At 55.8% G+C, this 15151-nt stretch overlaps 3 protein-coding genes across 3 annotated transcripts in view; all 3 read right to left on the minus strand.

Moving 5' to 3' along the window:
* Positions 1–15151, minus strand: part of HOXC4 (homeobox C4) — a 60504-nt gene that overhangs the window by 41206 nt on the left and 4147 nt on the right. The window lies entirely within an intron of this gene.
* HOXC8 (homeobox C8) lies at positions 125–4862 on the minus strand. The gene is made up of 2 exons (XM_057701372.1): positions 4239–4862; positions 125–2836 (listed from the first exon to the last, which is right to left on the minus strand). The coding sequence occupies exons 1-2, from the start codon at positions 4672–4674 to the stop codon at positions 2544–2546; spliced, it is 729 nt and encodes a 242-aa protein (XP_057557355.1). The 5' UTR covers positions 4675–4862; the 3' UTR covers positions 125–2543.
* On the minus strand, positions 11320–14481 carry HOXC9 (homeobox C9). The gene is made up of 2 exons (XM_057701367.1): positions 13445–14481; positions 11320–11695 (listed from the first exon to the last, which is right to left on the minus strand). The coding sequence occupies exons 1-2, from the start codon at positions 13980–13982 to the stop codon at positions 11451–11453; spliced, it is 783 nt and encodes a 260-aa protein (XP_057557350.1). The 5' UTR covers positions 13983–14481; the 3' UTR covers positions 11320–11450.

The following is a 15151-nucleotide window of genomic DNA, read 5'->3' on the forward strand; positions in this document are numbered from 1 at the left end:
ATATTTCAGTCTTTGGGGGTCTGGTTTTTAAGACCAGAAGATCCCTTCCCCTCCCCTTCCCCCCCTCTCATGACTTAATCAGACGACTTGTATCTCTGGAATTTGGTATTATTTGACCAGAATCTCACTGGCATAACAGATTTCTCTGTCTAGGACCCTCCAGGGAGGAGTGAGAGACCTCTTGCCCCTTGAGTCCCTTAGCCTTCCACCGTTTTTTGGGGGGAATGAGGAGTCCAATGAAGACTGTCTTTACCCTGCTGTGGCTGGGGTGGGGGACTGTCCACTCAGCAGGCCCACCCCCCACCCAGGCTAACTGACGTGCGTTATAAGGGCAGGGCGGGCTGCCCAATTGCCAAGGTGAAGCCGGGAATGGGCTTGAAACAGCCAGAACAGAGGCTGGAGGAAGTGCAAGCGGGCTGGGTGACAGTGATGGCTCTGTACTGGCCGAATTTACATTTCAGACTGTGGATCCAGGCTGCTTGGCGTATCAGTCCACTCACTTTTCCCTTCTCTCCTCTCCCCCACGCTTAAGCTTCCTCACCCCCCACACTCAGGCTTCTTCCAGCCAAGTCCTCCAGACTGCCTTGAGCCTCACATCCTTCCTACCCTGTTCACAGTCTAGTGCTGGGTGCTGAGTACCAAGGGTTGGCTATGAGGGGCATGTGGAGGTCAGAAAGAACCCCATTGCCTCATCCTCAACCTCAGCCCCAGCCCCTGGAAGAAACAGGCCTAGTTGCTAGAGGGGAACAGGGGGCAAATTTTTGATCTGGGCCCAGCCCAGGGCCAGGAGGAAGACAGATAAGTGGGGAGAAGATGCTTTCTTCCCATTGGGATCCTGGCATCCAGAAACTCACTTTGTTTGGAGTCAAGGTTCTCCCAAGAGCATCCTGCTCTTCCTCCTCCTCCTCTTCACCTCCCCCCTTTCACCTGCCCTCCCAGTCCAGCCTGCCCTCTCAACTCCTCCGCTCCTCTCCAAGTGAGTGCTCCCCAGCCCCAAGTCAGGTCAGCGGAGGAAACCTTTAACAGACTGTTGAAAAAGAAGGATAAGGAGGAGAGGGGGTAGAGAATGAGCGGGGTGTGTGCTGGGGAAAAAACAAGTCAGTCATTCCAGCTTCAACTGTTTTTCTCCTTTTTTTTTTTTTTATTATGACTCACGTATACAATACAAAGTACTTGGACCAGAAACAGGGCTGCCGGGACACAAAATCTACATTCATAGCTGGACATAAAGACAAATGACCAAAAATTATTATTATAGATATATTTTTAACGTTTTTTTTTCTTTCGAGCACATTGCATAAACAGAGAATTCAAGACAGAGTTAACTATACATTCAGTGCAATTTAGTTCTACTCTACTGGGGTTAGAAGCACAATAAAAGCGCACAGGACCGGCGGGCTAGGCAGTCTCAGTTGTTGGGTTTTTCTTAGTGAAATAAGCAGCAACAAATGACAACAAAACCGCATTACAAATACTCTCAAAGCAGGATTTCTTCCTATAGGTAGTGATAAAATACGTTGGAGGTTTCTTTTTTTTTTTTAATTTTAAATTTTTTTCTCTTTTTTTCTCCCGTATTAGGATTTTAAAAAATTTCTCTCTTTCTTATTTTTCCAAGATTATTGCAGGTTCCCTTTAGGTAGTATGTTAAAGATTTACCATCATCATCATTATTATTATTATCAGTATTATTATTATTTTCATGATTATGGTGATTTCTGAGCGCTCACACCAATGTAGCTCAGAGGAAGCTGGGCCCAACAACAGAAATTAGACAGCGAAGGGGAGGAAGGCATGGGCCCGAGTGACCATGGGATGGCTAGGTAGGATCTTAGCAGCAACTGCAGGCTCCTATCTACCCTGTGGAAAGGGAGGGGGGAGGGGGAGACCCCCACCTCCTTCAGGTTTCCATCAGGTTCCTAGAGAAAGTCAAGGGGGGGTTTCTAAGTAGGGAGCCCCAGGGAGGGAGGGGGATAGTCGTTGCTATCATTTTAAAAAATGTCTTTGAACATCTTCCCTTTCTTTTTCTTCCTTCCTTCACTTTTTCTGTCCTTGGGGAAAAAAAAGTCAATCTAATACGCTAATCCTAGTATGAAAACAAAGCCACGAGTCTTCTTCTGCATTTTGAGGGGGCTCCCCTCTAAAATAAATACCATAGAAGCAGGGAGGTGGCAGTGTGGCAAGAAGGGGCCAGGAGAAGGGGCAGGGAGGCCAGGTCTCAGACCTGAAAATCCAGGCAGGACTGGGAAAGGTGGGGGAAGGGACAAGTGTGTGCGCTGGGGCAACGACTGAGACAGAGACTCGGAACTTTTCGCTGTGTCTCGGTCTCCCCCCTCCAGCCCCCAAACAAATAAAGATCGGGGGAAGTCCAAAGGTAATAAAACCAGAGCTGCAAGTATCTGACAGGTAGTTAGAGTTGTGAGTGTCATTCTATTCTCTATAAAAGCAAATGACAGTCGTAAACTTCTCAATTTATCCTCTACCATAAAACGAAACTTCAAGGGAGTTGCTAAAGGGGTGTGTGGGGGGGTGTCTCTCTTTTTTGCTCAGTCCTTGTTTTCTTCCTTTTCCTCCTCTTCTTTCTCCTCTTCCTCATTTCCTTCTTCCTCCACCTTCTCCTCATCTCGGGCTCCAGGCAGTTTATCCTTGTTGTTCTCCTTTTTCCACTTCATCCTTCGGTTCTGGAACCAGATCTTCACTTGTCTCTCAGTCAGTCCCAGGGCGTGAGAGACTTCAATCCGGCGCTTTCGTGTCAAATAAGGATTAAAGAGAAACTCCTTTTCTAGTTCCAAGGTCTGATACCGGCTGTAAGTTTGCCTTCCGCTGCGCCGCCCCGGAGCTGGACAGAACAGAAGCCCAGTCTGGTTATGTTTGGGTGGGGGCTCGGCTCTCCCCTGTCACTCTTCCTCCCCTGAAGTCCCCCTCTGGTCTCCCCAGTTGCCCTCCCTCCTGGAGAAAGGGCGAGAGCGGAAAGCAGGCAAGGGCAGGAAAGTTGCAGGGGGTTTGTTTTGGTTTGGCTTCACCTTGGGAGGTGGGGTGGGGGTGGGGGCAGGGACTGGGGTCTGTCTGGAAAGTGGGGGCTGGCAGAGGCCAGGCGAGCAGTGCAGAGTCCCCCCAGGCCTGCAGTCCCAGAAAACTGGCCCTTGCAGCTTTGTTTACAAGTGCAGAGGGGCAATGGGTGAGCAGGGCTGGGGACAGATAGAGTCTGTTTCCAAAAGGAAGGGAAAAGGGCTGGGGGTGAAGAAGTGAGGCTCTGCTCACTGCCCCTCCTCAGATCTCTCTGCCTAATGCTTTGCCAGGAAGAAAAATAATTGATCTCCTGGAATGTACCACTGCTTGGCCTGATGGCTAACTGGAGACCAGCAAATAAATCACGGGCCATCCCCGCTGGAACTTGTCGCTTTCTCGCTTCCCCCTTTTACTTCGAAATTGGGCTCTGAGGGGCCACCCTTGGAGGGGCGCATGACCTGAGTCGCCCTGAGGGTCTCAGGGAGACCCCACAAGCCTCTGATTGGGGGCAGCTTGGCAAGGGTTCTGTGGACCTCAGAGCCCTCTAATCTGCATGACTTGCCTCTTCCTAGGACTCCTTTTTTCTCCTCTCTGGCTCCTTCTCTTCTCTCCAACTGAGGGAAGTAAAGCAAAGTTGGGGTAGTGGCCCTAAGGCTAGGTCTCTGAGAGGAGGTGGTGAGTACCCCAGACAGGCAGAGCACCTGTCCTTGGGGTCCCACCACCCTCTAACCCAGCGAGGGGAGGGAATTAGGGGCCTCCCTTCAACCCCCAAGACAGCCTGGCCACTGTCCTGGACTGAGGCTCTCTGCCTCATGGAGAAACTGGCTTGTTCCAAAGGCTAATCACCTCAGGGTCCCCAGCCCCTTTCCAGCCACCTCCCCAACTTTGACTAGAGGTGATGAGAGGGAGAGACAGAGGGGTGGAGGGAAGAGAGAGAGAGAGAGAGACTGACTGACAGAAGTGGAGAAAACGTTTTTTTAACCCTTTGCACCCAGACACCACCTTTTCCCCCACCTTCACCCCAATCCCCCAAATCTCCCAGGCTAGCCCGGTGCCCCACCCCCAGCTGAACCTCCCAACCTCCAGAAACCCACTCAGGCCCGGGGGTGGGGCCCAAGAGAGCCCCAAGCCAGGAGGGAAAGCGAGGGCAGACAAAAAGGAGGCGGGGGTGGGGGTGGGGGGAAGACCCCGGAGCGCGGGAGACCAAGGGGGAAAGAGAAAAGGCTTCTCACCGTGGGGTCTCATCCATGGAAACATGAGGCTGGGAGACGAGTTTTGATTTAAGTGGCCTTGTCCTTCGCTACTGTTAGTGTTGGCGGAGGATTTACAGTCGGGATATTGCACCACGCTCGCCTCTTGCTGAGCCCCATAAAGGGACTGTCTGGGGAGCGCCTCGTAGCCATAGAATTTGGAGGCGTCTCCGTGGCAGCTCAGCGAGCACGGGTTCTGCTGGTAGCCCGAGTTGGAGATGCCCGAGGTGCCGTGGTGGAAGAAGTCTTGGACGTGGTGCGAGGCGTGCTGGAAGCCGGGCGCCGAGCCGCCGGGCCCGTACACCAGCGCATGGCTCCGGCCCACGCTCTGCGGGAAGCGGCAGTCGTAATAGGCCGGCTCCAGGGACTCGCCGCCTTTGTACTTGGAGAACAGGGGGTTGACGAAGTAGGAGCTCATGCTGGCCACATGAAAACCCGCCGCCCCCTCCCCTCTGGCGCCCGACTTCCCCCGCCCGGGACCCCCGAAACTGCCCTCCCCCCCGGGAGCGATCCCCAGGCCGGCCGGCTCCCCGGGGGCGGCGGGCCGCGCTGGGCAGGTGGGGGGCGCCTGGGTGCCGGCGGCCGGCGGGGCGGCGCAGCTCCCGGGCTGGGCGCGGGCGGCGGCGGGCGAGCGGGCGGCGGCGGCGGCGGCGGCGGCTCTCTTCACTGTCGGTAGGTAGAGCTCGCGCTCTCGCACTTAGCTCTTTCCTTTAACAGCCCAGGCGAATTCCTCAGACTCCCGGCGGTGGCGGCGCTTACACGCGATTCGCGTTCATCAATCCACGACATGAAGACAGGCGAGAGGGAGAGAGAGAGAGAGGGAGAGAGAGAGAGAGAGAGGGAGAGAGAGAGAGAGAGAGAGAAGGAAGGGAGGCATGGCGGGCGGGGGGTAGAGGGGTTCAGGGCTGGGGGGGACCTGGAAGAAGGGGAGGGGAGGAGGGGGAGGGATGGGGGTGTGGTATGTGTAGGGGGGTGGTGAGCCAGCCCTGGCTGATGGCTAGGGCCAGCTTTTCCAAGGTGCGCGTTCAGATTTGAAGGTGCTTCTCCCCCCTTCTCTTTTCCTTCCTCTCAGAGAGAGAGAGAGAGAGAGATACCTGAGCCAGCAGGTCAACTCAGGTTACCTCAACAGGTATAAGACCCCCGAGGCGTTGAATGCCAACGAGAGAGAGTTGGTCCCTTAACCCCCAAAGATAGGCTCTCCAGGGGATCCTGGAGTCTGGGGACTCTGAGGAGGAACAAGCACATCGTATCCCCAAACACTTCAGGCATCAGAACCCTCCATGACTCTTGCCCCTCCCCAGGGTGGGAAGCTGCCCTGTCTTCCCTAGATCCTTAAGATTCTCTTGCCTGCCTGCTGTGGGTAGTGGGGGGGCGGGGTGCACCCCATAGACCCAGTCAGGGCTGCACTGCCCCTTCAGACACCGGCTCCTGTCTGAGCCAGGAAGCCCGGGCAATGGCCATGAGCTTGCTGGAGGCTCCGAGAGCAAAGCTGCTGGTTGGGGACAGAGAAGGCGAGGGCAGCTGGTGGGTCCTTGGTTTCTGACTGGGCTGATCCGGGAGGTTTCTTCTTAGGAGACCCCTTGTATCCGGGTTGGAAGAGACTAAAGCAGGCCTCTTACTTGTCCCCACATACCCTAACCCCATAGGAAATACCAGTTCGGCCAGGAGGGGCCCCCTGGCTTCACCGTCCCTGCCCCCCCGCCCCCTTCCCCAGGCAGGCTGCCCGGGCCAGGATGTGGATGGGAACTGTCAACAGACACTCTTGAAACATTTACCCACACTTTCTCTGGGGGGCTTTCCCCATCCCCAAGACTGGCTAAATTCAAGTTAATTCTAATGGGTAAAAGAATCTTATTCCATCAGCACCCTTCTCTGGCTATAAACATGTACAGTTACGTGGACTTACAGAGAGAAAAGGGAGAAAAGCAGAGAGCTGTGGGTATGTGTGCCGTATGCAGGCGAATGAAGAAGAGGAATAAGAGTGATTTTCCCGAGTCCTCCCCCTCCAGTGTGTGAGGTTGTCACATACAGGGCAACACGGGGCCATCCCTGGGATCCACACACACTGTATGTGCTACCTTCCCCGCTGAAAAACATCAAATGCACGCTCACTCAACTATCATGCATGCAATGCCGGGAAGCACCCCTCTCACCTCACAGACACTGTGCACACACGTGCACATCTAGGCACATATGGAGATAAGACCTGATAAACACACATGCATCGTTAGCTCTTTGCCTCATGAAAAAAATTGCTACCTATTTTCCTTCCACATCCTGGGGTTTCAGGGTTGGATGAGGAAGGAGGCGGTTAGAAAACCAGATCTTTTTCTTCTTCCTCCTCCGGAGCCCAGCTCTGGGGATGGAGGAAGAAATGAAAGTGCAGGGGAGGATGGTGTAGAGAGAATGAGCCTCCCGCTTTTGCATCTAAATAATTGCTGGGTAATGGCCAGTCTCAGCTAAGCTCCCGAAGGAGAGTCACTGGTGCCCCAGCAAGAGATGCTTCCAGGATCCCCTGAATTTGGAAGAGCCTACCCCTATCCGAGTTAGGGACGGCCCAAACTCTGCAACACCCAGAACTCTGGCCCTGCAGCAGCAGGAGGGGAGGGTCAGTGGAAGGTTGTGCCAGGGCTGCAGGCCTTCCCAAGGTCCAGGGCAGTGGCAGGGGGCATGACAGAGGTCTCCTCCACTACCAGAGCATGCTGCAGCCTTGGTCCCGGCCCTACCTCCTTTGAGCCTGCTCTGCGGGTACTGAGCTGAAAGAGACAGACTCTGGGCTCCCAGCTTCTAGGTCACTGGGGACTGTCATAAATACTTTCTCTTCCCCTCCTGGAAAGAGGAGGCTGGGCAGGCCGGATCCGCTCTGGGGCCTGCGCCTTATCTTTTAGGGGGTGGGGGGGGATATCTCGACATTTTATGGTCCAGCGAAAACCCTGCCACAGAGCTATTCTTCCAGGCCTTTGTGTCTTGGAATGCGACTGTCCCGAATGTGCTGCCAGCACCGCCTGCTCCGAGACCCCACCAGTCCCAATATCCCTGGTTGGACTTGGTTTCCCCTTTCGGGGTGGGGGGTTGGGGTCCCTCGCCTTTTCTTTCTTTCGTTCATTGATTGTTTTTTCTTTTACACGTCTCTGGTTGATTTCGTTCCCGGAGCCTGGAAATAAAGGAACCACAAGCAGCCATCCTTGCTGGGGCGCCTCTGTCCGTCGCCCCCAAGGCCTGCACCGCCCTCCTAGGTACCACGGATTTATGTTCGTTTGTCCGGGTCATTCTGCCTTTTCGTGTTAATTACGCGCTGCCTGCTTCCTGCTTATCTCCTCCGAAAAGCGATTATTTTCGACGCCCGCCCTCCTGAGCCTCCCGAGTCTGCTACCAGAGCGAGGGCCCATCTCCCGCCGCCACTCTCGATTTATTTACACCTCACAGGTGAGAGGATTGATGTGCTCAGAGCCAGAGGGGCCGGGCTGGGCCGGGGCGCCGGGCCTTCTCGTCGCTGCTCCTCGCGGCGGGGCCTCAAATGTCAGTGCGGCCGGGGCGGCCGCGGGCACCGCTGCCGCCTCTAACATTGAACAACAGCGCCACCTCGCGTCCACTTGCTCCAATGCAGTCCGGCCGGGAAAAAGCCAACAGCTAGAGCAAGGTCCCCAGGCTTGACCCAAAGGTGGGAGGTGGGAGGCAGGAGTTTCCAAATGCGTGCTAGCGAGAGGGGTCCCCGGAAGGGATCCCCCCCACCACCGATGCTCTTTTGTTTTCTAAATTCTCGAAATAAACCTTGTCAAAGGTTTCACGCTATTTTCTCTTTTTGTCACCCTCCTTTCCCGCATTGAGACACTGTGCAAAAGAACTGCCGCGATTTCCCCCCATTCAGGCGCACTTCTGGCCTCGGAACACCTCCGCGCACGCGGATGCACGCTCCGAAGCTCCGGTGACCGCCTGCCCGCGGCGCGCACCCTAAACTCCCCGCTCCTCTTACCCTGCCGCTGGCTCCGCACCGCCTATTCCAACGCCGCCTGCAGGACTTTGGGGTGCGGCTCTGACTTCTCCCGGCTCTTTGCCCCCTGGTTTGTAGCCCATCCCTCTCTCTCACGCGCGCTCTCTAGCCACCTCTCCCCCCACCCCCAGCCAGTGAGGTCCTGTTCTCCGTGGGCCATAGACAAAACATTCCTATAATCCGATTTCAAAGGAAAGAGTGTCCACCTTATTTAAACCATAAAACAATTAAGCCCAGACGTCTAGCCAGCTCCGCGCTGCTGTTTTGTTTGGCCCCATTCAGAATCCAGCGCAGGGAGACAAACAGCGCCATAAAAGTGGCATTTCGGGGCCGCGGAAATGTACCTATCCTCTGCCTTCCCAAGTGGAACAACCTTTAGGGTTTTGTGATTCTGACAAAGGAGCAGAGGAGAGGTGGGAGGGGAAGATTAGGGCAGAGGGGACGTTTGCAAGCCCCTCTTTCCTTTCCAGCTTTCGTTTCTTTCCCCAGATGTGTGTTGTGTTGTGGTTTGAGTTCACAAATGACGATAAATAAAAATGGAATGCAATCCTGAGCTGCAGGCTGGAGGCTGAGCCGGTGCTGAACAGTGGGCTGGACCGGGTGGGCCTGCTCTGGATCCCACGCTCTGGTCAGGGCCCTCCTTCCTGCCCGGAGCAAGGCCGGCTCGGGCGGGCCGCAGGAAGCAGGCCGCGCTGACGGACGAACGAGGGGAGGCGACGGGGCCTTGGAGCAGGGGCGGGGTGGAGGCCCGGAAACGCCGCCGAGCTCGGGCCGGGAGAGAAGCCGGAGTGCCGGCGGTCAGGACCGAGGGAGATGGGTGCCTTGTCCTCCGCCTGGTGCGAACTGAGACCAGGATCCCAGAGCGGCAAAATGGCCCAGGGGAGGAGCGAGAAGACTACAGGCAGAGCACCTTTCAAAAGGACCAAGAAAACAATCGCTTCTGGAATTGGGGAGGTCTCTTCTTAAGCGGGAAAGAGGAGAGGGTGCTTCAGCGACTGGGAAAACCAAACCGTTGTTTCCGACTTTGAATTGTCTCCCTCAAAACATTATCAAAACAAAATGTTCACCTCTTCCCATCTTCCTCCAGCCCCCGAAATTGGAGTATTTAATAGAAGGAGGGGGTAGGAGATTCAAAGGATGGGGAAGGGGCTGGTCCCTACAAGTGCCCCACCAATCCTGTAAGGTGATGCCCCGGAGGGAGCTGCCCTGAGACTGGGGTCCCCAATTATTTTCTTTTACGGTGGTATTCCCCAAGCATTGAGAGCAACACCCTGCACCCTCGCCAGAATGGGCAGCCTGAGATATTAAAGGGCTATATTTCAAGCGGTCTGAGTTTAATAGTTTCCAGATTGGGGGATTTCCGAGAAAGGGGGCGCCGGGCCGAGGCATACCGGCATGTTGAGTCTGCTTCTGATTAACAGATGAAAACTGCCAGTTCTGGGGAAGGAGCGCTGGGGTGCTACGCAGCCAACCAGCCCCACTGGGCTGTTACACACACATCCCCACATCTTTGCCCCTGGGGTCCCACAGCCACCAGAGAACACCCCACTCCTGGCTAATCCCTGACCAGCTTCCTTGGGCCCTAGCCGTGTGCCATCTCCTAGAAATGCTGCAGCCATTCAGCATAGCCCTGTCACCCCCAGATCAACGTCCAAACTAAGCACCAGAGAGAGAGACTGGATAGAAAAGAGGGAACTAAGGAGATGGAGAGAGAGGAGCTGAGAATACAGTGAGGAGTAGAAAGTAAATCTAATTCTAATTGCATTGGTTTTGCCATCTTTCTCCTCCTGCCCTCTCTCCCTTCTCTCCTTCCTTCTTCTTTTTCTTTTTCTCATTTCCTTCCCTTTTTCTTTCTTTCCTTTCTTCCTTCCTTTCCTCCCTCTCCCTCCCTTCCCTACCCCCTCCCTTCCTTCCTTCTTTCAGTCCTTCTTTTCTTTCTTCTCTCCCTACTTTCTCTCTCCCTGTCTCTGTCTCTGCATCTTCCTTCTTTCACTCTTAGTGTCCAGTGCCTCTCCAGCTCCCTGAGGCCTGCTGGGCCTTCATCCTCACCATTCCCTGCACACCCTCCCTTAGCACTGCCCCGCCCCCCCCCCCCCCCCCCCATAAGCCATCCTTCGAAGCACCGATGCAGCCAGGCAAGAATCCAGCCTGGGCCCTCACCCAGCACCCAACTTTCATCTTTACCTATCTCTTCCCTCCCATCTCATGTACTCATAAATTATTACAATTAATTACAGCCAAGGAAAACCACTCATGCTGTGCCCCCACCCCTAGGGACTCCATCGAGCTACCAGGAGACTCACAAGCAGCCAGCCTGGGCAGGCACAAGCTGCACCCGGGCCTCAGCAGCCTCCACCACACCTCGGAGCCCTCAGCTCCATCACACCCTGCCTGGACAGAAGCGGCCAGCACTTGCCCTTCCGAAGCAGAGGGAGCCCCTTGCCTGGCTCCCGCCTCCCCCAAAGCACTTGCCTCCTCCATGCCAGAAGCCTGGGAGCCACAGGGTGGAGAAATAACGAGAACTGGATGCAGTTGGATTTCTGGTTTTTTAAGTGACTTCGATATATTAACACAGAGCTGTTCTACCATAACAAACAGAAGCACATTACAGGACCGACTCTGGGGATGAGAGGAGACACTGCTATGTACACGCCAGAGGCGCCGGCCTGTGCCGCCGGACCCAGCCTGCGACACGGTCCGGCCCTCGCCCCTCAGCTCCTGGGCTGGGAAGCATTCTTGTGTATATGTGTGTCTTTTTTCTTTTTTCTTTTTTGTACAAAATCTGCACGCAGAGCACCCCAGGCCTGGGGAAGGATTGCCCGGACCAAATACGATACAGGAAAAAAAAATAGAAATATAGCGATTCAAGTACTGGCTTCTCTGAAGAAAGGAGAAAAAAAAATCACATTTGTGTGTGTCATTTATTTCAGTTGCGCCGGGAGAAGAGAACGCGGTCTCTCCCCGCCTCCTCCTCCTCGCCGGGTAGAACTAACTCTAAAACACCAATTTCTCAACACTGAACCCTCCCAAATCGCAAGAGTTTTTTCCTTTTCCCCTTCCCTTTTGTGTCTCTTTAAGCCGCCTGGCTTTTCTCTCTCTTGCTCTTTCCTTTTCTCTTTCGGGCCGCCTCCCGCCTGGGTTGGGGCATTTCTGCGGGGTTTGTTTCTCCCTTGGCTGCGCCGGGCAGCAGGCTGGCGCAGGGTTTAGGACTGCTCCTTGTCGGATTTCTCCTTATTCATTTTTTTCATCTTCATCCTGCGGTTCTGGAACCAGATTTTGACCTGCCGCTCGGTGAGGTTGAGAACCCGGGCCACCTCGTACCGACGGTCCCTGGTTAAATACATATTGAAGAGAAACTCCTTCTCCAGTTCCAGCGTCTGGTACTTGGTGTAGGGGCAGCGCTTCTTCCTTGTGGAGCGGGCGTGGATCCAGTTGGCCACGGGGTTGCCTGGAGGGCCAAACACAGGCAGGGGTCAGTGGAGCCCCTTTCCAGCCCAGGACCCCTGCCACCCCACCCCCAGGCTCAGCCAGGCTCCCCAAACCCAATAATTGAACCTGAATTTGGACACATTTTGCTTTAGGAATTCCTCCCCCCCCCCACTCCTTTTGCGTTCTCCCCCCCTCCCCATATTCCCCCCCCCTCAGTTTCCAGCACCTAAAACTATAGGAAATCGAAGCTATCAAAGTCTCCACAGTCTGGTCCTCAGCTTCAAGAGTAGTAATTCGAGCATATCCTCATAAAAAGTCCAAATTCCCAACCGTTTCATAGGCCCATAAACGCTTCTCTCTCTTGTTTTTTATTTTTATAGCGAGGTCTCTCTCCTCCCCACTTCCCTCCTCCTCTGCCCCCTCCCATCATCCCAGCTCAGGACCAAGTCCTGAAATTTCAGCAGTTCTGCTTCCTGACCCTGAGAGTCCCCAAGCCCCTCACTACCCTCTCCAGCTCCCCATCTCCGCTCTCTTGGAATTCAACCCTGCTGAGGCGAATTCTCAGGATGATGCTGGGATGGGCAAAGCCTTTCTCCTCTCCCCAGGGAGCTGCTGGCCTTGGGGACAGGCTCCCCTATATCTTAGCTTCCCTGTTTGGCTTCCAGTGCCCCCTCCTCCTGCCAGCCCCAGGACAGGCTCTGCAGGAGCCAAGCCTCCAATTTCAGGTTTATGGGAGTAGCTGAGGGCAAGGAGGGAAGCCTTCAGAGGGGTATAATTAGGCCCTGGCCCCTTATGGGGCTGCAGGAAAGGATTTCCTGCAGCCCTCTCCTGGGACTCCCCCAGACACTTCCTCACACCCAGGGGCTGTACCCCCTCCCCTGCTGTTTCCCCTTCTTCCCTCTTTCTCTGCCCCTGCAGCTCTCACCTGTTCCCCTCCCCACCCCCCAACTACCCCTGCCTTTCTTTGCAATATTCAGAAGGCTCCTGTTTCCCTGATTGGAGAGTGTGTGTGTGTGTGTGTGTGTGTATGTGTGTGTGTGTGTGTGTACACAACTCTCTAATCTGGGGAGATGCCTCTCCCCACTCTTCATCCCTGAACCCCATTCCCACCCCACTCTCCTGCAGACCCTCAGAAGAGGGCTCTCAAGTTTAAGGAGACTGGGACCCCACTTCTCTCCCCCAACTCTGGAAGTCCTGATCTTTCCAAGTCCCCAGGCTGGGAAAGCCCCCACACCCCTCACGCAGGGTTCCTGGGGGAGAAGCCCATGGACCTTCTGTTTTATGAATCTCCAGTGGGGTGAGGACCCCCACGCTACCTGGGAGGTAGGGGTGACTCTTCTCCCTGGGGTTATTTCCTCTCTGCCCCCAGTGTCCTCCTCATCTCTCCCCCATCCCACCCCAAACCATAAAATGAACCTCGCCCCCACCCCATCCCCTGGCCCTGTCTGCATTTCTTGGAAAGTAGCGACTGAGCCAAAACGCCTGGGCTGGGGGGTGTGGGGGCGGGGGTCTCATCAAAGCCAGCTCCTGGGAGAGGAGCCCCCCTCAGCCCTCTCCCAACCTGGCTCCCTGGGCCCCCTTCTCAGACCTTCCTGCCCCTGAAAGCTCCCCAAGGTAATTCGCTTTTATTGAGTCCTCGCCCCCTCGCCCTCGCCCCTCTCCCGCGCTCCCTGCGCCACTCCGAGGGGCTGTAATCCGGCTCCCCCCCCCCGGCCGGCCTCCCCTCCCCTCCCGCGCGGGTTGTAAAGGAAAATTGCTCCCAACTTACTGGGGTCCAGGTCGGCCTTCTCCTCTTTGTGCTTGCTGCCGGCGAGCGCGTCCGCCTCGGGCGAGGGCAGGGTCTGCGGGGCGCGGTCGCGCAGCTCCCCGGGCGAGCCGTACATGTAGTCCGGGTAGCTGCGGCCGTCGCCCGGGCCGCAGTCGGCGCGGCGCCCGGGGTAGGCGTCCGGCTTGAGGGCGTAGTGACGGCCCCCGGCCGGGAAGCTGGGGAAGGAGACGGCGCCGGACAGCGGCTCGAGCCAAGTCCGCATGTAGCGCGTGTCGGCGCCGAGGTGGGGCTGGGGGCCGTACGGGTGGTAGACCACGGACGACTGCGAGGGCACGGGCGCCCACGACGTGCTGAACACGGCCGGCTTGGGCGCGAAGCTACAGGACGGAAAATCGCTACAGTCCGGCACCAAACCGCTGGGTCTGGCGGCGGCGGGGTGAGCCCCCGTGGCCGGAAACCTGGACGCTAGGAGGTCTTCATTGTCGTGAGAGATGAGCGAGTCCACGTAATAGTTACTGATGGGCCCCGTCGCCGACATCGTAACAGGGTTTTACATACATAAGATTATTGTATGAACTGTATATGTACTTTTTATCTGCTCACAGAACAATCAAGGCAGGTAATTATTTTTCCAGCCTTTTCCCCGCAGCTCATTGGCTCCCCGGCCCCCACGTGATCGTATTTACCCAAAAATACGGCGCGGATCAATGCGCAGGGGCTTTTTTTCCTGGCTTTTTTTTTTTTTCCCCCTTCTTCCACCCCCTTCTCTCTGCTGATCCCCGCGACCTGTGTTCTCCTGGGGGTCCGCAACTCTGGACCCAAAGAGCCGGCCACCCCTCTCAGGACAACTCTCATCTCAGCAGAGGAGCCCCTGGCCCGTGTCCACCCATAAGCAGATGGCCTCCGCCCCCACCCCCGGGAGGATTTCTTAATGGGGTGCAAATGCCACTCCCCGAAGCCAGGGTTCCCGGACCCCCGGGGCCGAGCTGGGCGCGGGAGCCCCGCAGGGGCGGAGAGGCCGGCCGAGGTAGGTGGAGGAACTATTTCTTGACGTAATCCGTCTCTGTCGGCCCCGACGCTCCCGCAGTCTCTGCGCGAGCCGAGATCAGCGATTGTCAGTTCGGAACGTAGCTTTTAAAAATGCGTTTTTAAATACTGTGTATGTATGTATTTCTTTCAGGAGCAGCAGCAGCGAGGGAGGGAGAGTGGGAGGGGACTGGGGAAGCTGGGGTGGAGGGAGGGAAGGAGGGAAAGGGGAGCGTCCTCCTGCTACAGGCCAACTCAGCCCCCCAAATCTGGGGCAGGGGAAGCTTGGGGAAGGTGGTCCGCGTGTGGGAGGGGTAGGACCTCGGGACCTCGTACACCTTTGTCACCAGAAGTCCTCTCTTTGCTTTGGCACAGATATACAAACGCTTTTATTTTAAATTTATTGTCTGTATCTGTTTATCTTTCTTTGCCAGCCTGGAGAAGTGGAGGAGAGATCTACGCAACTTCAGTGGGGTGTCCCCATCCCGTCTTCCTGTTCGCCCTCCTTTGCCCCCCAACTCCATCTCTGAGACATCCTGTCCTCCCCCCAAAAAAGAAGTCACTCCAGGGCTCTGTCTGCAGAGAGCCAGGGTGAGAGCGGGCAAGGCGAGAGAGCGACCTCGGTCGTGGGCAAGTAGCTTGTTTTTACGTCCTTCAATAAAAATTTTATGAGGATCATTT

The sequence above is a fragment of the Hippopotamus amphibius genome, chromosome 12 (assembly GCF_030028045.1).
Source record: "Hippopotamus amphibius kiboko isolate mHipAmp2 chromosome 12, mHipAmp2.hap2, whole genome shotgun sequence".
In the NCBI taxonomy this organism is placed as follows: domain Eukaryota; kingdom Metazoa; phylum Chordata; class Mammalia; order Artiodactyla; family Hippopotamidae; genus Hippopotamus; species Hippopotamus amphibius.

Excerpts from the sequence above, each read along its gene's own strand:
- HOXC9 (XM_057701367.1), bottom strand. The coding sequence starts at position 13,982 with ATGTCGGCGACGGGGCCCATCAGTAACTATTACGTGGACTCGCTCATC. Across the intron at positions 11,696-13,444 it reads GAAGGCCGACCTGGACCCCA|GCAACCCCGTGGCCAACTGG; the intron begins GTAAGTTGGGAG and ends TTGGCCCTCCAG.
- HOXC8 (XM_057701372.1), bottom strand. The coding sequence starts at position 4,674 with ATGAGCTCCTACTTCGTCAACCCCCTGTTCTCCAAGTACAAAGGCGGC. Across the intron at positions 2,837-4,238 it reads TCCATGGATGAGACCCCACG|CTCCGGGGCGGCGCAGCGGA; the intron begins GTGAGAAGCCTT and ends TGTTCTGTCCAG.